Source organism: Ursus arctos, unplaced genomic scaffold (genome assembly GCF_023065955.2).
Source record: "Ursus arctos isolate Adak ecotype North America unplaced genomic scaffold, UrsArc2.0 scaffold_1, whole genome shotgun sequence".
NCBI lineage: Eukaryota > Metazoa > Chordata > Mammalia > Carnivora > Ursidae > Ursus > Ursus arctos.
Genome location: NW_026622763.1, coordinates 102703389 through 102725567, shown reverse-complemented (window position 1 = coordinate 102725567; position 22179 = coordinate 102703389). Strand labels below are relative to the sequence as shown.

The following is a 22179-nucleotide window of genomic DNA, read 5'->3' as shown; positions in this document are numbered from 1 at the left end:
AGGAGATAATGCTAAGTGAAATAAGTCAAGCAGAGAAAGACAACTATCATATGATTTCTCTCATCTATGGAACATAAGAACTAGAATGATCAGTAGGGGAAGAAAGGGATAAAGAAAGGGGGGGTAATCAGAAGGGGGAATGAAACATGAGAGACTATGGACTATGAGAAACAAACTGAGGGCTACAGAGGGGAGGGGGGTGGGGGAATGGGATAGACCGGTGATGGGTAGTAAGGAGGGCACATATTGCATGGTGCACTGGGTGTTATACACAACTAATGAATCATCGAGCCTTACATCGGAAACCGGGGATGTACTGTATGGTGACTAACATAATATAATAAAAAATCATTATTAAAAAAAAATAAAATAAAAAAAAATAAAAAAAATAAAAGCATATACCTCATTTCAGAGGAAAAAAAAAAAAAAATTCAACGGCCAATGTTCAACCTCACCATGATGGTCAAAGAAAGAAATCAAAACAAATTACCATTTTTAAACTATCCAAGTGGCAAAGATATTCTAAAATGTTAACACGTGGTGTTTGTAAAAATACAAAAAAAAAAAAAAACTTTCATGAAGTCCTGTTGACATAAGTTCTAAAGGCAAGTGGGCAATGAGATATCAAAAGTCTTTAAGTTTCCATTCATCAGTATTAACATGTTCAATCATCAAACATCCAAACATACATATAATAATCATGTTATTATAGAGGCTGGGATCTAAAGCTGGCAAATCCCCTTTTCTTCTTCATGCGCTTTGTTTTGTGGCCTTGTGAGGGGCAGCCCCACTTGAAGGTGAGAAGGCAGAGGGCACTGTCGGCTCTACTCCCCATCTCCTGAAAGCTCCCACCAACACTGCACCACCTAGGAAGACTCTGAAGGCAATCTTATGTCTTTAGCTTCATCCTAGCTTCACTTTGTTCTTAAAGAATAGGAAGACAAGCAGACCCCAGTCTTGTTACATAAGTCTCGTTTGTTCCACCTCTTCCATCCAGCCTCTCTAAAAAATCTCTCCTCTCCCCAAATATCTCCACCCATGTCCCTTTGAAGTCTCTTGTCCAACAGGTCCCAATTTCTTTACAGTACAGTTCTCTGGCCATGTGGAGGAGGAATAAAAATGGAGCCTTTTACACCGTGGAGGAAATTTACTCCTGCTTCTCCAGCTACAAAAGGTTCCCAACCATTAACTGATTCAAGATAATAGCAGCTTTCACTGACTTGTTGTTTGTATCAGGCATGCAATTTTAGTAGAAATTGTGAAACTGGAAATTTACTACTGGCATAGTTGGAAAAACCAAATGAGATGTCTCAGGAAATGTAGTAGCTTCTGGGCAAATACATTTGTTCATTCTGCACTCGCACCCTGAGCACGTGTGCCAGTCCCCGGCAAAGTCCACAAGGGCCCAGCCGATGGAAGAGAGACCCGACAGAGACTCCGGCAGTTCGCTGTATGGTACGCAACTGGTTCAGAGTTCAGACAGTAAACACCGCACGGGGTGAGAAAGAGGAATAATCATTAAGTGTGAATTTTAAGCATAGAAAATATTTCTATCACCCGCAGCCCCAGAACTGACGGACTCTCCACAAAAGCATGACCGGGGGGAACTGGACCGCAAGCTCTCCCCATTTATCTCCATACTCCATATGCCATCCTGAATCACTCATGGGATGAGCTTCCTTATCTTGGAATGTTTCTGGGGAACCTCAGTATTAATCTTTCTCTGGTCCTTTCAGCACATCCTCAGATGAAAAGGCAGTTTTTAAAGCACTAACGAAATGGAAAATACATGTGAAAGAATCGGTGCCTCTGCCCTGAAGGCTGGGAATTATCCATGACTACCTGACAGAGATGGGAGTTCCAGAGGTCCCTTCAGCACAGACAGGCTCTACATCTGGAAGTCAAGTGTTTGGCATTCGGAACACATTTTCCCGTAGAGACAATGTATGAATCAGGGTTCGTTCTCAGATCGGGCTGACAAAGCTCCATATTAGCTCATATAGTACCAAAAGCATAGTACCATCCTATTTCTTCCATAATATTTTTACTGAGAAACATTTCCGACACAATTCACCCTTTTAAAGTATACAATTCAGTGATTTTTAGCACACTCACAAAGTTGTGCAACCATCAACTGTATCTAATTCTAGAACATTGTCACCCCCTCAAAAAAAATCCTGTACCTCCGGCAGTCATTCCTCCCTCTTCCACAGCCCCTCCCAGCCACTAATCTGTTTTCTGTCTCCACAGATTTTCCTATCATGGCATTTCATATCAATGGAATCAGGAGATACGTGGCCTTTTGTGTCTGGCTTCTTTCACTCAGTATCATGTTTTCAAGGCTCATACAAGTTGTAACACGTATTCAGTACCTCATTTATTTGTCAAAAGCCTTTTAAAAGTTCATACTTTGTACCTCAAATGGAATTCCATTTCTAAGAATTTATAGAAATAATCGGAAATGCACCAAAGGATCTGTGTACAACTGTATATCACGATATTATTTATGATAGGAAAAAAATGTAAAATTCACTATAGGGACTGGTTAAATAAACTTACACACTTATATGATGGAATACTATGCAACATTAGAGTAAACAAGATTTTAAAGGATATATGAGAGAGGAAAAGCTCATTGTTAACTAAAGAAAGAACATTAAAAATCATATTTTACAAAATGTGTTTGTGGAATGACATCAACCAAAATATATTACCAGGTATCTCTAGGTATTAAGAATATGGATGGTTTCAAATTTCCTATTTATATTTATATACTTCATACTTTTCTTTAATAACTTGAATGATCAGTAAAGTAATTTGTCTTTAATAACACTTTTCTACTGGGAGAGAAAACAACCTTTGGAATGTGAACAGAGAGGCACTCAGAGTTCAGTTCAGAGTCCCTCGTGTTTTCATTACATAGATAATTTTATTCTGTATAATTCCACACACATGCACACACATAACAGAAGAATAAGCTAATCAGTAAGTTGTTTTTAAAAGTTGTGAAAAGCAAAAAAGAGACAATAAATACAGATGCAGAAACTGAATCAAGTACCAGAAAAATGGAACTGATCAACAATCCAAGAACTGATTCTCTTACAAAAACAACAAAAGGGACGGAGTTTAAGAAATCTGACAAGATGGGGCTCCTGGGTGGCTCAGTAGTTAAGCGTCTGCCTTCGGCTCAGGGCATGATCCCAGGATGCTGGGATCGAGCCCCACATCGGGCTCCCTGCTCTGCTGGGAGCCTGCTTTTCTTCCTCTCCCACTCCCCCTGCTCATGTTCCCTCTCTCGCTGGCTGTCTCTCTCTCTGTCAAATAAATATCTTAAAAAAAAAAAAAAAAAAGAAATCTGACAAGAAAAGCAAAAGCTAAACAAATAAAATTAGAAATGCAAAAGGGATATAACCAGAGACACTGAGGTTTAAAGTGCAATTAATACGTGCTACTAAATTCAAAGGTGGGATAAGTGGGAAAGTAAATTACAAAAATGGAGTCAAGAAGTAAAAAAAGTTCAAATGATCTGAAAGCAAAAATAAACCTTTTCACAGCCTTACCTCCCTGAAGAGTCTTTTTTTTTTAAGGCTGTTTTTTGTTTTTTTTTTTACTTTTTTTAAAAAAGATTTTATTTATTTATTTGAGAGAGAGAGAACACAGACAGGGAGAACAGCAGGCAGAGGGAGAGGGAGAAGCAGGCTCCGCTGCTGGGCAGGGAACCCAATGTGGGGCTAGATCCCAAGACCCTGGGATCATGACCAGAGCCAAAGGCAGACGCTTAACCAACTGAGCCACCCAGGTGCCCCCTCCCTGAACAGTCTTTGTGACAGAGAATTTAAAGTAAGTTCTCTCATACTTTCAAGAAACGATCAATTCTAAAGCTACCTAAGGGTTCCAGAGCACATAAAGTTATGGGAAGTTACTAAATGAATTTTATGGGGCTAGTTTAACTCTGAGATCAAAACACAACAAAAGTTACCTCTTACCCCCCAAAGGAAATGCCCATTCATATTAGATAGGAACATCCTAGACACAAAATTAGGTTGCAAAATTTAACATTACCAAGAACAATTTATTATTAGGAAATGTACAAATACCTAAAACCAACATGATCAACTAAATTAATGCTCAAAAACACCCCAATAAAATACCTATTCCTATTAAAAACTCCAAAAGCCACAAAGCACAGAATAATCCATTTACAATTTTAAAAGTCTCTCTCTAGCCAGTAAGTAAACAATAAAATTAATGGAGTAAAAATAAAAATATTCCAAGTAAAATGAAGAATAAAGAAGAGAGACCACCAGGAAAGTATGACTAATTCGATAAGCCACAAACCAAAACCAAGGAGTTAGTTACATCAAAACAAAATAAGTACAAGTTTAAATGGAGGAAGGAAAAATCCCATTCGCATCAGCAACATCAATAATCGGCCCATAAATAAATAAGATTAAAACAAAACCTGAAAGTATCTGAAACACTAAAAAATGTCAGATAATGTAAAGAAAATTACCCACCTTGATTGAGTTATAAAAGAATTGGCGGGAAAAAAGTCAGGGAGCATACTTTACTTCTAGATTGGCCAGCTTAACAATACAGAGAAACATACTTCTAAGTATTCCATTCCTGCCATTAGAATCATACTCTATACAGATTTTAAAGTCAGCCCCTGAAGCCAAAATTGTAGTCGTACCAGAAATGCTATCTATGTAGCCATTTAAAAATATGAGGAACATTTTGATCAATCAACATGGAAAAATATCCACCATGAACTGTCAAGAGGAAAAAAAAACAGGTATAAAATAAAAGGATCATAATAATCTCAGGGTCTATGTGGGGGAAGGCACAGGTATTTAGAAATTATAAGATAAACACTCTAGAGTAAGCAGTTGGCTACCTCTGGGTGGTAAAGTGACACAATTTGAGCCATTTGGAACTTCTGCAAAAAGTACAATGTAACTTCTATAAATGTGGAGGTAGAGAGGGGAGCAGTTTAAAAGTAAAGAAACACACGGAAATATCAACAGCATATGTTCTGAGGTAGCTAAATTATGGTGGTTTACTTGTTTCCACATATTTTCCTGTGTTTTCCAAATTTTCTACAATAATCATAAAAAACCTCTGTGCAAAACAGTTAGAGAAATGTAAACAACAATATGTTAAAAAATTCACTTGGACCCTCTTGTTCTTTCGAGCTTACATGTGCCAAATTCTCAGTTTTTCTCCAACGATTCTATTATTTTCAACGTTAAATTCAAAATTTGCCAGGAAGCGTTCCAATCAGAAAAAAAAATTAAAATAAAAAGCTCTGACCTGCTCACACACACTTGTTCAAATTAACAAGGAAAGCAAAACGCGGTGAGGAATCAAGAAAGGTGTGGCCCAGAGTCTCACCGTGAAACTGTTGTTGACGTTCTTGGTGCTGGATTCAGCCACGCTGGCGTCCGTCAGGTCCACCTCATCAAATATGATCGACTGGAGAGAGACACAGGCCCCACAGTCAGTGTGGGCCCCAGCCACCCCGGCCCAGCCACTCTCCCTCAACCCCAGCCAAACACCTACACATGTCCCGGTGCCTTGAAACTGGAGCGTTTGGTAACTACACGAACACTGACTGTGTCCACCTGACCTGCTTCTAACCAAGAGCGCAGAGCTCACAGGTAGACCTCCATGTGTTCTTTAAGCCCAGAGTTCATGAGTGATTGCATTAGTGGAGAAAAACAAAACAAAAAACCACTGTGGCTCCTGTATTTATTTTTTGTAATCAGCATTTCACTTTTATATGTGAAATATGCCCTCACATGGAGTTCACCTGAGGGAGAAGGGCCAGACGGAGGATCCTCTGTCCTTCCAGCTAGCACACTTAGGGGGAAAGGTCCTGGCTAAAATACATGATTCTAGGAAGAGAGACCAACCCAAACAGAAGGGATCTGGCTATGAAAAAAAAAAAAAAACAAGGGAGCAGACCAGAAAGAATCTAGTCCTGAAGAGAGAGACAGCCAGGCTCCAGAAGGAGGACTGGGAATTATGCCGGGGACCTTCCCCCTAACCTATTTTCCTCTCCACTCTCCCCCACATCCCCACAGTCCCCATCTCCTGTTTACCTTACTGTCCCCTCTAAGAGGACTCCATTGGGAACCCCTGGAGGAAATACTAATGACTTAGAAAAGAGACTCACCCTTTTAAATAATGAACCTCCTCCCCCAAATCCCCTCCCCCCAACACACACAAAACTAAAATAACTATAAGCGGTTTTTTGTTTTTTGTTTTTAATGAGGGATGTGGTCAGAACCCTTTCTAAACAAGTTGCTCTGTTCAATTTCAAATTTTAATGCGCTCTCTAGGGTACATCTCAAAAAAAAATCCAGAATCTAAATCATTTACACTTTAATACCAAAATATCAGTATTGACAACAATACCGATACAATACTGGTATTCAGAACACCAAAAACTAGCTTTGCAAACACACATTCATCTAAACACGATGGGAATTTAGTGGCTTTCACTGGCTCCTTGTCTTCCACTAGAGCTGCCTAGCAACTCTGGCTGCAAAGCTCACACACAAGCCGGCACAGGGGAAGGAGGAGCTCGGCGAGAGGCCTTGAGACAGAACTTCACAGTTCTGTTCACACACCAACAAGCCCAATACTCTCCAGAAACAGCTTCAATTAGTTTCACAGGTATGTACTACTTATCTCCAAACTCGTTAAGTTGTGTACATTAAATACCTATAGCTTTTTGCTTGCCAGTTACAACTCAATAAAATGCTTTAAAAAAAAAAAAAGATATTTGAGGGGCGCCTGGGTGGCACAGCGGTTAAGCGTCTGCCTTCGGCTCAGGGCGTGATCCCAGCGTTATGGGATCAAGCCCCACATCAGGCTCCTCTGCTATGAGCCTGCTTCTTCCTCTCCCACTCCCCCTGCTTGTGTTCCCTCTCTCGCTGGCTGTCTCTATCTCTGTCGAATAAATAAATAAAATCTTTTAAAAAAAGAAAAAAGATATTTGAGCCCATAATAAGAGATTTACAAGCCTGTGACCCCCAATCCTTCCGAAAGAAAGATCTCTAACTGTAATTTGATTATTTCTGTGACATTTCCCCCCTTCCCCATTGGTGACAGAGGACATTAAGGGTAAAAAAAAGTGAGTAAAAGTCAACGTTTATAAGACATAAAACATGCCTTGAGACAAATTCAAGCTAGCACCCTGGAGTATTACCAAACTCTCTGGAAATAACAGATCTAAGCAGTGGAGGTTTGTCCCAGGATGCGGACTCAGTAGGGAACCTCTCCCCTTAGGCTCCTCCCGAGTCTGTTCTTGAGTGTTCTCCACTGCACCTCACCTTTGCCGTTTTTGCATAGTACAGCGTTCGCCCCCGCAGCTTAAAGTATCTCCTTTTTGATCGCTGGAATGAATTGTTCTGTTTGGTCAGCATCCCCTCTTTGATGACGGTCTGAAAGCACAGAAACAATTCATGAGCAAACGTCCACACAGTGCCCTCGAGCCCGTCCCGCGGAACCGCACAAGAACGGGCCAGTGAGTGCGTGATCAGTCAGACCAGTGGCCTAACTGAAGTACTTCTCACACTCTCCCCAGACCCTGGCCTCTGGACAGGCCGAGCACACTGCCTGGGAGGGCTACACAATTCTCTGAGGGACTATGGTGTGCTTGAATGGTGAGGGTATCAGGGGCCTACGGTGTGACTGGCCATGTCCAGGGGATCAACAGAAGGGGACATGAAGACTCGCAGGGCCACACTAAGCAGCAAGGGGCCAGAGCATTCTCCAACTTCAGCATTTGGTATTTTTCAGCTATTCTTGGCCCTGTCTCCGTGTTCTCTGGCCTCCTGCCATTTCTCAGGATCCTGTTGCCAAAACTGTCGATGTAGGTTGCTGTGGGGTTCAGCGCAGCTCCAGGCCTGCGCCCCACTCAACCCTCACCCCATTCACCAGCTAGGCATGTGCCTCTGCCCACACTGTCACAGAGAAGTGCCACAACCAAAGTCACTAAAACTCCTCTCATCCCATAAACCTGATCGGTCCACCATGAACCTGGAGTTCCCTTAACAGCCGAGGTGGACAGCAGTCCACTCACCTTGGCTCAGTTAAAGCCAAGAATGGGGCATGGCTTCTCCTGGAGCTGTTTCCCCTCTTGTGCTGTCCTGGGGGCTGATCTAATAGGACAAGGGAGCCCTGCAGACCACTCAGAAGTGAAATGCTCAAAGAACTACTTGATCATTAGACATCTGAACCACTGGGAGCCACTAAGAGTCAAAATGAATAAACAACGTGCCTGAAACAAGAGCCTGGTTCTCAACACGTGCATACTTCATTTTCCCCAGCTGACAGAAATGGCCATTGTACAAGGAGTCTCACCGATGTGGAATCAGGCAGAACGCACAAAAACTCTGCTCCAATACACCAATACTGGGTTCAGAGAAGTTTTAGATGAATTACCTAATCCCGCAGAGCTTTGCACTTGAGGTAACTTTTTAAAGAAAGTATCTGTCCAAAGCACTTGGGTACCTGTGGCCAGTGAAGACGACGTAAGATGAAACCAGACACAGAAACCTCATGTAACCCAAACACGTCAGAAGGCAAGAGCAGAACACCAGCGCAGTCTGGTCCCTCCACCAGCCAACTCCAAACAGAGCAGGGAGGGAACCTGAGATGCAGCTAACCCCCCTGCCCTGAGAAGAATGCCGAAGAAAGCCCCTGATCCCACACATGCTGCCAACATGGGGCCACGCCCCGGGACCCCCATCTGAGCCGCACATTGCCCGGGGGGTCTGGGGGTGTAGGCCGCCGCTCCCCTCCTTATCCCCACCGCAGGACGACCTCTCTGGGTGCTTCCCAGGCAGGGGCGGCTGCACAGGCCCGCTCGTGACCGTGGGCCAGGTGTGACGGGATCTGTGCTGTCCGGCCGGCCTCGCGGTACGAAAAGCAACCTTCTCCAGCTCCCAGGAGAAAATCTACTGAGGAGCCTCCCTCCTCATTCTGTGGCACATGCCTCCATCTTTCCTTCTGAGGAGGTCCCCCACCGGCTCTCCCAGGTAATTAAAGAGCGCCAGCAGATGAGAGAAGAAGACATCACCCAACGATCAAAGCAACAGACACGGGAACTACAGTTACGGAATCCGAAACTGCCATCCTTCACGAAACGAAGGCAGGAACGGGTGCTGAACCAGAGGCTGATCCGAGGCAGACAGAAAGCACCCCCTCTGACCCCAGCAGCTGCAGGCAGAAACCATCCCCCACACAGAACGACTAGCAGGTTGTTTCCTAACATCCTTCTCAGAGCCAAGTACACATGGACGCTCAAGGCAACGTGCGCTGCAGACCCAGAACAGCTATGTCTGCGCAAGGCGCTGCAGACCCACAGGCGCCGGCGGCAGCTCCAGGACAGCCTCTCCTCCCTGACCTCACAGGACTCGCTCACCGACGAAGGCAGCTGTCCTCGCCCCCACGCGCCTTCCTTACCTCTGCAGGGGAAGTCACCACTTCCATCTCTTTCCGAAATGCAAATTAAAAAAAAAAAAAAGAGAGAGAGACAACAAAACCAACAAGCCCAGACCCAGAAAAGTTATAAGTTATCTTTAAAGGATAAACGCTAGAGTATTTTTTCTTGCATCTCCCGCCACACATCTCACACATAAAAGAAAAGCAAAATTAAAACACAATCCACTCTACCACACACACACAAATCTTTCAGAAAGCGGATGAGAGCTGCGATCTTGGGCTACCCAAGGAGGGCCGCTGTTCTATTTATAGAACAAGAGCACTCAGAAAAAGACTCTGGTGGGTTTCAGCGGAAAAGGCTGGGGAAAAGATAAAGACCAGTATTTCTTTGAAGCTTTCTCAGAAACTGCGTTTCTTCTCCTGATTCGCTGCTCGAGAATACTATAGATATGCTGCAGAATATTTTTAAACACTCAGTCAAAAGCAATGAACTAAAAGTGGTCAAGAAAATAACACCCCTGAATAATCTGCTGTGTTTTGCATTTGGCAGCTTGTAAATGGCACCCACAGGAAACACTGCTCAGCTGGCAGGGCTCCTCCTCGTGCCCAATGGAGCAGAGAACCAGAAGTCAAAAGCCCAGACTCAAGCACAGCTCGATCAGGACATGCTGGGCGGCCAGGCTCTTAGAACCATTTTGTCAAGTTCTTTGCACAAACAGAAGGGCCCACTCTGTCCTTCAAGCAATCCAGGGCACCTTCATTACCCTGGGGAACAAGAAAGGACAGATTTGAAACACATGCAGGCACTGAAAATCAGATAGAGTGGGAAAGTGAGCCCCACGCCCACCTCCAGAGAGGATATAAATCTCCAAGCTGGACTCCAGGGATGAAATCGGCAGTCCAAGCGTGGCCCTGGGTGCCACAGCCACCCACGATGGGCAAACAGAGAGCACCTGACCCACAGGTGAGACTACCCAGGCACCTGCTGTGGGGGAAGCTCAAGTCTCCAGTCATCCTGCTCAGGAACAAAGGACTCAGAAAGGCAGCTCTGGAAATGCCCTTAAAAAGGCTTCAAACCAGGGGCACCTGAGTGGTGCAGTCTTAAGTTAAGCGTCCAACTCTTGGTTTCCGCTCAGGTCGTGATCTCAGTGTAGTGGGATCAAGCCCTGCATCGGGCTCTGCACTCAGTGCAGTCTGCTTGAGATTCTCTGTCCCTACACGCTGTGTACTCACTCGCTCACGCGCTCTAATAGACGAATAAACAAAATCTTTAGGGGGAAAAAGGTTTTAAACCAGTGGGCAAGGAAAGGCCCCTCGAGCCCTGGTCAAACCTGCCCAGATCACTGGCAGCCAGGCCTGTGGGGCTCAGGCTCTCAGGTACACTTTGCAAAGATGGTCTTGGCCACAGTATGGAGGAAAGGTGAAGGGAAACCTAGAGGCACCCAGAACAGTCTAGAAACTCTTACAGGAGGGCAGCCAGCAACCCTGAGCCTCTGGGAATGAGACAGGGACACAGACATGAGAGTGCTTAGGAAGAAGGCCACCATAGATAGAGGTGAGGAGGACTCTGGTTTCATGGCGGAGTCTGGGGACTTCATTTAGGGCATGCCCACAAGGTCCTCAAGCATGCCAGGGGGAGCTGAGCAGAGAGACAGCAGCAGATACAAGGTCAGGGTGTGAGAGGTTTCACAGGGGAGACACCCTGGGAAGGCCCATATGGAAAAGGAGCAGAAGGAGAGCAGACACAGGGGACCGGGAACCCTGGGACACCAAGCTCAGGTACAGAGAGGCAGGAACCCAAAGGGAGGATAGAAGAAAGTGGGCAGAAGGCCAGGGGCAAGGAGAAAGCCCCCAGGAGGCCGTACTGATGATGCCGACTGGGAGGAGTCGGAGGAGGACCTGCCCGGGGGAAGCAGAGCACAGTGCACCGCAAGTGACCAGGATGGGAGGAAGCAAAGATGGGAGGTGGGTTTTTTTAACCCACATGTTTTTGAACTTTTTACAAACATGGGATCATAGTGCACATACCACACTTTAACTTCCTATTTTTTGTCATGATACATTGTCAACACCCTTCCATATTAGCTACAGGGTATTTCCTTCTACTGATGTGCCTGCATCATTCACCTCACTTGGGCTGCTAGAACATGTGGAATGCGTCCCGCTCAATACTATCAACAATGCTTCCAAGAACAGTGCTATAACAAAACAGCCTGTGCCTGTCCTGACTAGTCCTTAAAGCAAACGACTAGAAGCAGCATTTGGGGCTCAGGACAGCCCAGAAATCGATGCTGGCTGATTTGAAAGTGTGACAAGTGACAGCAGCAGCTTCTCCAGCTGGGGGCAAGGAGGGACCAGTCAGTGGCCAGGCCTAAGACAACAGATTATCCAAGGGCAAAAATGCTCTCGGTCCCGCACCTCACACACATGGGCTACGGATGCAATGCAAAAGGCAGAACTTTAAAAGTTTCAGCAGACAATAAAGGAGAATTGCCTTATGACATTGGGACTGGGGGGAGGGAGTCCTGATTAGGATTGAAAAAAACACTAAACACAAACTATAAAACTGCTAAAGCCAATTATATTCCAACTGAGAACTTCTGTTGATCAAAGATACCTTACAAAGAAAGGGAAGAGGGAAGCCACGGTCTGGGAAAAGACACACGCAATACTGCCAATGGCCAGAGCCAGCATCCAGAACATTCTAAGAACCCCTGCAAAACAGTAACAAGAAAAAGTAACTGCTGGGGCGCCTGGGTGGCACAGCGGTTAAGCGTCTGCCTTCGGCTCAGGGCGTGATCCCGGTGTTGTGGGATCGAGCCCCGCGTCAGGCTCCTCCGCTATGAGCCTGCTTCTTCCTCTCCCACTCCCCCTGCTTGTGTTCCCTCTCTCGCTGGCTGTCTCTATCTCTGTCAAATAAATAAATAAAAAAATATTAAAAAAAAAAAAAAAAAAAGAAAAGAAAAAGTAACTGCTAAATGGAAAACTGGCAGAAGGCATGAACCGGAGCAAGTCCAATGGTGACTAAGAGATGCTGAAGGGCAGCGTGCTGGACAGAAAGGATCCCTGGGGGCGACATCCTGCTGCTCTGCTGGGTTCACACATGCAGTTTATTACACGCGTTTATGCTGCACTGACATTTACATGCGTGTTACTCAGCATGTGAAAAGAAAGGGAAAACAAAGTTAGTCAACAAAAGGATAGAAGTAAAATCTCAGGCAGAGCTCCCCTGGTGCCAGCAGCGTCTCATGCGTGTAAGCGTGAGAATCTGCACGGGTTCCTGACGACCAGCCCGCCTGAGCGGACAGGGCTAGGGGCTGCGGGCAGGCCAGGAAAGAAGGGGGAAGAGAAAGCAGAAGAGAGGAGTGAAAATCGAGCCCAATGTTCACATCCACGATCTATTTGTCCTTAAACCTTTTTAATCCTCCAACAAAAACCTACACAAACCTGACGATGTTAGTCCACATCATCCAAATTCACAAAGTTCAAAAAAAGTGGGGATATTAGCATAAAAGTTAATACACAAAAGAACTATTAAAATGTTTCTGTGGGGAAAAAGCTAGTAAAACTTATTACCTCAAATTTGCATATCACTTGAAATTTTCATGAGCATTTTTACATCTGCTTGCCTTCTTAATAGGACAAATACATGCTAATATTCCAATTGGCAAATAAGAAAACTGAGCACTGAGAGACTGAATAACTTGTCCACAGTTAAATGCCTACGAACAGACCACAGAGAAAAATGAGGCCCCCTTCACTCGTATCTCAAACCTTCTATGGTTGATAGTATACAGTATAGCACACTACAGTATAGTATCTGGTTTATATAATATATAGTATGTGAATACCATAAATAGGGTGGTTTGTTCACAAAATGTATGTATGACATACCCAAAGACCTAGAGGTTATTTTAAATGCTTACTGAGAACCCATCATATTTACTACATACATATGACGCATTTTTACCTTTTAACCTTCCATCAACTTTGGAGTTATGTAGTAATATTCCCATTTTACAGATTAGGGAACTGAGGGCCCAAAGAACTGAGTAAGTCACTCGAGGCCACACATCTAGTAAAAAGATGACCCGGAATTCAAACCTAGGGCCTGAACAGCAGACCAAAAGTATCTGTTGGCAAAATGAATCATAAAAATCTACTGATAACTCTGATTTAAATAAATTAAGCAAAGGTAGCTTCATCAATTCCTAAAACACCATCCACAAATTCATCTGGATTCATCCTGATTCAGAACTACCTGCAACTTACCTATGACTCCCCTACCTACCTACCACCCAGTTTTACCACATCCTTTCAAAAGCTAAGAAGTCTGCACACTCAGAAGCTAAGAAGTCAGGCCACAACTGAATGTTGACACATTGGTGTGTCCAAGGCACCAACAAACAGCAGGAGCAAGAGACCCGAGGCACACGTGGGTTACTGCTGTGCTGGAGAATTCCTCTCAACTCCACAGAGCCAGACCCTGTATCTGGTGCCACCAATCGGACACAAAGGCGCCCCACGTGAGTTTTTTTCTAAAGACCCCAAAAATGCTAACTCACGAAAAAAAGGACAGCCACTCTTTTCTTACCAATCAAGAGAACCCAACTTGCCCTATGCCACTACCCTGGTTTTCCTCCTTCAATGCACTGCCTGCAAGATTAAAAGCAACCATGTCCCAAAGCCCCTATGTCACTTGAAGTTACACTGAGAGTTAGGAAGATGTCTCCTTCCTGTCCCCAGTAATATGAGGAAGGACCAAAGCAGAAAACCAAAAAGTGGCCCCAAACAGTAAGGCCCAAATTCCCCAAAAGAGCTGCTCCTTGCTCCCCTTCATCTGGAGCTCACACCCACTTTCCCTAAATCTGAGGGTTTTCTTATTACTGGCCCCATGGACTCCCTCCCCTCTTTTCTAATGCACTCTCAATTCTGAGTGGGCTGGTTGTACCAAGTATGGCCAACATCACAACGGTGATCACACTTCCCTAGCCCTGGCCACATGATTCAGACGTGGTCACAGAGACCTACACAGATGTCCTGCCAGGGGCTGGGGAGGCAAGGGCATTGCTTCACCAATGTGTGAGAACACATGTGGCTTCAAGTCCCGCTTCTGTGTCCCTCTCGCCTTGAATGCAGACACCATGTCTAGAGCTGTGGCAGCCATGGGAAGAACGTGAGTCGGGAGCCAGCCGTCTAAAGCTGGTGAGGTGGAAAGGCACGGTGTGGCGTCCTAAGGCATCCTCAATCTGCCAAATGCATTCCTGTCTAATAAAGGTGGGTTGGCTGAGTTAGCTCCTGCTCGGTCACCATCAGTGGCTGTTCTATCACCAAACGCTGGTGTCCCGAGGTTCAAGGCCTCACACTCAAAATGTAACTCATGTCAAACCAGCCTCTCCATCACTGCCCCCCCCCACTTTCTAACTTGCTCTCCCACCACCCCGTATTTCTCTTTAGTTTACAGCGCCATCAAAGCTGAAAGAAGCATCAGACATATGCAACTCGTTCCGCCTTCACTCCCCATCCCTAACTGGTTACCCAGTCCCAACCCCACCTTAAAATCACCCAAGATTCTACTCCATCTTCAGGCCCTCTGCCATCAGCTTAGTTCAGATCCCCACCTTGGGTTTAAATCATTCTGTCTCCTATCTCTGTGTCTCAGTGTCTCTCAACGGTGACCCAGTCCACCACTATCAGAACCCCTGGAACACTTGTGAAAGGAGCAATCCGCTCTCCTAAATCCTGAGAATATGAATTTTTGACCAGAGCCCCAGGAGGTACCTGAGGGCACTGAAGTCGGGGAGCCCCTGTCCTCCGTTCTCTACCATCCTCCCTCCAACCAGAGTGCCAGTCCTCTGTTGGCACTCAACTCCCACTGCCAGCAGCATTACCTAGCAAGTTCTGAAACACTGCCAGCTCCCCCAACCCCCGGCAACAGGGGCCCAGGTAACCACAGAGTTTAAAAGCTCCCCGGAGGACGTGAATAAGCATTCTGCCCTAAGTAAGGTGCCCCGGCCCACTTACAAACATCCCCTTGGCTTTCCTGCGTCTTGGAGGGAAGTCAACCGTGGCATTCAGGGCTCTTTCCAATTTGACAGGCTCCTCTCCCAACCACCCCAGGGCCTACTACCTCAGCCCCAAAAACATCTGACCCAAACATACCGGCTCCTTTATAGCCCCTGCTTTTGGATAGATCCTTCCTCTGCCTGGAATCTTACTGCAGATAGAAAACTCCTGTGCTCAAGACCCAGGTCAAATGCCACCACCTCCAGGGGACTTTCCAACTCCCCAGGCAGAGCTAGCTGTCGTGTCCATACAAGGCTATCTGCTGCAAAATATTATAGCAAAAGACTGAAAATAATGCGAGTGGTTGAATACGCTACAGTACATTAAAAAAAAAAAACCGAATACTATACAATCATAAAAGGAACGAGGAAGATCTTTATACAGCTATGGAATGATCTCCAGATTCTATTAAGTGGAAAAAAGAAAGGTACAGAACACGTATGGAGCCTGCTACCTTTTGTGTAAAGAGGATGGATGTGTGTGTGTGTGTGTGTGCGCACGCACGCACATGCAGAAATAAAACTTAAAAGCAACTGTGTATATATATTATTATTTTTAAATTTTCAAACAGAAGCAATGGAAGAATTAATCAAAATAATAAAATAATAAAAATAGTTGAATGGCTCCCTCTGGGAGGGGAGGTCCAGACAGAGCAGACAGCACAAGGAAGGAGGCCAGCCCTCTAAAAGGTACAGAACTATAAAAGGACGCTCACAGAAGGGAGGCCGCTGCCGCCGGGCGCAGCTCCCAGGACAGCGCTCACTGGCTCCCATCTAAGGGCCTCCATGACCCCACTCCATCTGCACAACCACCCGCCGAAGAGAGGCACTGTGCGCAGTTCCGCACCTCACAGGCGGGAAGAAGACAGAGTCAGTGCGTGCTCAGGGCCTACTCTGCACCAGGAACTTAGGAAGCCTCAGGATCTCATGATCTTCACCACTGTGAAGAGCTACTACCCCATCTTCTGTATGAAGAAACTGAGGTCCAGAGAGGACCTATTCCACAGAGAAGGGACAGACGTGGGGTTCAAAACCAAGTCTGTCTGATTTCCACTCTTTCCTCATTTTGATATCAAGTGAAAAATCAAAAAGTACGCTTGATGAAAGGTTTTCTTTTGTTTGTTCTTACAAGTAAGACTAAACCACAGTCACAACTAACCCTCCCATTTCCCTGGGTTGAGCACATGGACGATGTGCACGTGTCGGGGCACATCCATCTCCACTGCCCGCCACGTGGGGGAAGCCAACCACCAGCAGCAGGAGCGACTTCCAAGGACGTGCGCGCTCCCGCTGCGCTGCAGTCAAGGCACCACAGCCTCGCCGGGCTGCTGTGAGCCTACAGAGTACGATCCTCCTCCCCGTGGACCAGTGCAATGAAATGCACTCTTTGTTTCAACAAATATTTATTGAACACTTAAGTGCAAGTACGGCTGGGAATATGATGAAAGAGCCAGGACCCTTGACCCTCAAGGAAATCGTGCACTGATAGAGGGATACTTTTACAAAGTAAAAAGTACCACAGGAATTTGCTTTAAATACTCAGAAGAAAGCGGGGCTCGGGGCTGGGGATAGAGGAAACAAGAAAGACACAACGCTGATGACTACTTAGACCGGGTGACTAATTAAAACTCCTCTCCCTACTTTTGTGTATGTTTGGAAATTTCCATCAGAGGTACAGACAGGGTACTCTGGAAACTCAGAAGTGAATGAAACGCACCAGACGCCTGAATGCAAGGCCTGGAGCTGCTACCACCGGGGCTAGAGGCAGCCACTCCCCTCCACCCCAGTTCCTGACCTGTGGATCCCACTCAGGGGGTGCTGCCCAGAGCAGGAAATGTCCAGGAAAAACGGCTCACACACACTGCGAAGTGCTACACAAATGCAAAGCAATGTTATAACCATCACTACTCAAACACCTCTTCCCCGAGTTCCACTGCCCCCTTGCCCATTTTCAGACAGAAGGGGAAAGTAAAGTCCCATGTGAAGCAGCCGCCTCTGGGCTGCCGTGCTTACGGGAAGTGCTTTCTCTTCACTTGAGAACACTCAGTCCAGCCACTGCTAACACCTGCCACTGACATCCTGCGATAACATCCTTCCAGTGTGTTCTCAGTGTGTAAATAAGACAGAAAAGTGGGGTTATGTAATATACAAATTATTTAATAATCTACTTTTCCAAATACATTGTGACCAGATCTGCTTTTTTGTGTTTTGTTTCTCTGTAGCCTGTCTCTGGTTCATTTTTTCAAATGCTTAAGGACACTGAAATAGTTATGAGCAAATCTAAAAAACTGACAGCATTTCATATATGAAATAGTTTCAATGTCAGGTTCAAATATATCTTTCTTAAAAAATATATCTTATTTATATCAAGACCCCGAATAGTGCTTAAATTTAGCGTTATTTTCAACACAGGAGTTAAAAGTTTAAGCCGAGGAGAACATAACTAAGATACTGCATATGATGTGTTCATTTATTAGGATACTATGAAGTTTAAATCCTGTTTTTACAAGTCATGCCCTTTTGTATATCTGCTCCTTACACTTCATCTGTTTTGATCTGACAGTTGGAACTGTTTCAGCTGTGTTTCAGGACATTCCAGAGAACAGACTAGGGGCAGACTCTTCTCCATCTTCTGCTACTAGCACACAGCATCCTATACCATCCATGTCAGGAAACCACAGCTGAAGGACAGCATGTTAAGCTGCTGTTTTTGTTTTCTTTAGTATACAATACGCCCATTTTAGAAAATTCGGAAAAGTAAAAATAAAAATAATCCAAATTACACCACCCCTGATATCAGGGCACAGTCCCTGGCATCAGTTTGGAAACTTTCTTCATCTCACTTCCTATGCACGGTATTTTGCACACAGCTGAATGGCATTCTGTACACACTGCTTCTCTGTTTCCCCAACATCACAAAGTACTGCCCACATTACTGCCTTCCTCAATCACCTGAATGGCTGCACTAGGCACAAGAGCTGCAACTCGCTTTGCCACTTCACGGTTGTGTGGCCTCGGCACTCAGCCACCTCATGGCAACCTTCTCACACTTGTGAAGGTGAAGTAAGACCACCTATGTAGGGTGCGTGATGCCAGCATGGAAAAGTTATGTCAGCTCTGGTCATGAACCCACTGAGTTGTTACACTGGACTGGACTATCCTGCAACTTTTCATATTTAATGTTGCAATAAACATATTGTCATTGTGCTTTTTCATAATTAAGATTATTTCCTCAGCATACAATCCCACCAATGGAATTACTGAGTCAAGAGTACGGACTTTCCATGTTTTTCAAACAAGTCACCAAATCATTTCCCCAAATGGTTGTGCCCGTATATGTTGCTGTAGAGTGAAGAAGCTTCAGGGTTTCTATAAACAGCAAAATTCCAGCTCATGCACAATACTGGCTAGATATAAAAATACACTTAGACAATTATGACTAATAGACAGTAAAAATATACTTGGGCAATTAGACTCATAACTCAGTATTGACAAACCTGGGTTTTACTTGCCTTCGTAAAGTACCTGAAAACATAGAGAAAAGAGACAAAGAACAATTTCTTAAACTTCCTTTTCACTCAGCTTCTGAGTACTAATCAATCTTTATCAAAGAGTTCAAATATAAAGACCACCCAGTGGGATTAGACTTAACAAGATGAGTATTTATTTCAAAATTTCCCAAACCATGAAAAGAACTGAACCCAGTCCACACTCCCAAACTTGACATATAGGAGAGTTCTAGGACAATAGAAAGTCAGAAATACAGATATTTCCTTACAAACCCCTCAAAGGTGTAACTACCTCAGAACCATCCATAAGAATGATTCTATTATGAATCCCTCTATGACCTCTACTGAGACCACTCCAAAATGATCAAGATTACCAACCGATTCTGAGAAGCTCATAGCTGATTTTAAGTATTACAGGGTATGTAGCTTGAGAGGCCAAATTCAGCTGGAAAAAAGTGGCCCTCTTCAACAGAGGCCTGAATGTAAGGTATATTCACATGCAAAAGACTGAAACTGGACCTTTACCTCACACCATATACAAAATTTAACTCAAAAAGAGCTAAAACCATAAAACTCTTGGAAGAAAACACTGAAGTTCATCTTCATGACCTTGGATTTGGTCATGGTTTTTCAAATATAACACCAAAAGCACCCGAAGGAAAAGAAAAACATAGATAAAATTTAAAAACTTTCGTGCATCAAAGAACACTACCAAGACCGTGAAAAGAGGGGTACCTGCGTGGCTCAGTCAGTTAAGCGTCCTACTCTCAGTTTCAGCTTGGGTCGTGATCTCAGGGTCATGAGACTGAATGCCACATCGGGCTCCATGAGCAGTCTGCTTGGGATTCCTTCCCTCTCCCTCTCTCTCCCCTTCTGCCCCACTCCCCGGCTCATATGCACACTGTGTCTGTCTCTCTCTCTCTCTCTCTAAAATGAATGAATGAATGAATAAATAAATAAATAAAATCTCTTTTTTTAAAAAAGACAGTGAAAAGAGAACCCGTGGAATGGGAGAAAATTCGTTGATCTGATAAGGGACCAGTATTCAGAATATATAAAGAACCCCTCAACTCAACAACAAAAAGATAACCCAACTTAAAATAGGCAAAGGACTGAAATAGACATTTCTCCAAAGATACAGAAGTGGCCAAAAAGCACATGAAAAAATGCTCAACATCATTAGTCACTAAGGAAATGCAAATCAATACCAGGAGATACCACTTCACATCCACCAGGATGGCCATAATAAACAAAAAACAAGTGTTGGCAAGTGTGGAGAAACTGGAACCCTCCTACGTTGCTGTTGGAAATGTAAGATGGCATGGCCATTGTGGGAAACAATTTAGAGGTTCCTCAATAAGGTAAACACAGAACTACCCAATAATTCCACTCCTTGGGTAGATACCCAAAAGAACTGGAAACAGGCATTCAAACAATAACTTGTTCATAGCAGCTCTATTCACAACAGCCAAATAGTAGAAGCAATTTGAATATACATCAACAGACGAAGGGATAAACAAAACGTGGTATATCCATACAATGGCATACAATTCGGCCATAAAAAGGAATGAAGCGCTGACACATGCTACAACATGTATGAACCTTGAAAACGTCATGCTAAGGGAAAGATGCCAGACACAAAAGGTACATATTGTATGATTCCATTTATATGAAATATCCAGAAGAGGCAAATCCACGGAGAGAGAAAGCAGATGAGTAACTGTGGAGGAGAAGAGAATGGGGAATGACTGCTTAATGGGGAAGGGGTTTCTCTGTAGGGGATAAAAAAGTTCTGGGACTAAATACTGGTGATGGTTGCAGAACATTGTTAATGTACCTACTGCCACTGAACTGTATACATTTAAGATGGTTAAAATGAGGGGGCACCTGTCTGGCTCATGATCTCAGGGTCGTGAGTTCAAGCCCCACATTGGGCATAGAACATACTTAAATATAAAGTAAAAGTAAATAAAAAATTTTTTAAAAATAAATAAAATGGTTAAAATGGTAAAAAAAAAAAAAAAAAAAAAAAAAAAAAAACAAAAACAAAAACAAAAACAGAACAAGAGTACCCCTCTTCCATCTTGCTACAAGGGACAATGCACCACTCAGCCTGGATCCCAGGGTGTAACTGACCATCGTGGAGCAAGAGGAGCCAGGCTCAGGAAAATCACGACAACCCAGGCACCTTCACCTTCAGATGCAGAAGAACAGAGCCAGCCGGAAGCAGGTGGCAGATGACCCAAAGCATCGCACTACTCAGACTGCGGTGGCAGGGAGAGCCAGCCCAGAGCAGCACAGGCACAGCACTGGACCCATGGCCAATCTCGGGTGGGACTCGCATTCCCTCCAGCAGCCAAGCACAGTAAATGGCAGTTGAAACCTGCAGACCCGCAAACACATTCCAAGACTGATAAATCAAAACAAGACAGTGGGGTGGGAGGCTGAAGATACACCATAAAGCACATACATAAATCTAAATGAATTTATTACAGAAACCAGAAGACCATTTTAGCAAATATGTGCTTCTTGTTGTAAGATTACAGGAAGACACTGAGTCTATTAAAAAATTAAAGTTTTTTCAAGGACAGGGAGCACCAAAATGAGAACAGGATGAAATTAAAGTACAACGAGCTGCGATACAGGACATGATTAGAAAAGGAAGCAAAAACAATCACACTCCAGCAGAATTAAAATCCATATATAAGGGGCTAAAGGGAAAAACATACACTGCAGAAACTGTCATTGGTCGTGTACAAAAGTGGGACCTCACAAAGCTGCAGGATACAGCGGAAAGAAGACTGGGAAAAGCTCATAGACCACTCATAGAGTGGTGAAGGGACAGATTAACCTACAAATAATAAGAACCACAGAATAAGAACACAAATAAATGGAGATGCAAAACTGAGAGGTACAAACCCAGAAAGGTAAGCAAAGCCCTGCCAGGCTGATGTGCTGAAATCACTGGGTGCTGCCTGTCCGGGGCACAGCAGGGAGGAAGGCAGCACTGTTCATGGGCTGGGGCCAGCCACCTCAGCCCCGGGCCGCAGTGCCCTACGAACCCGCCTCTGGGCTCCAGCCCAAAGATGAAATGACAGATCGCGACACAGCAAGCAAATGCTCACAGGCCAAAGAGCCAGTTTGAAGGG

General features: G+C 44.5%; 1 protein-coding gene across 1 annotated transcript in view; it reads right to left on the bottom strand.

Moving 5' to 3' along the window:
• Positions 1-22179, bottom strand: part of DGKD (diacylglycerol kinase delta) — a 112250-nt gene that overhangs the window by 80629 nt on the left and 9442 nt on the right. Inside the window, exons 2-3 of the mRNA XM_026491668.4 lie at positions 7341-7451; positions 5395-5475 (exon numbers count right to left, since the gene is read on the bottom strand). Coding sequence (XP_026347453.1) covers positions 5395-5475; positions 7341-7451 — 192 coding nt within the window. The remainder of the gene's footprint in view (positions 1-5394; positions 5476-7340; positions 7452-22179) is intronic.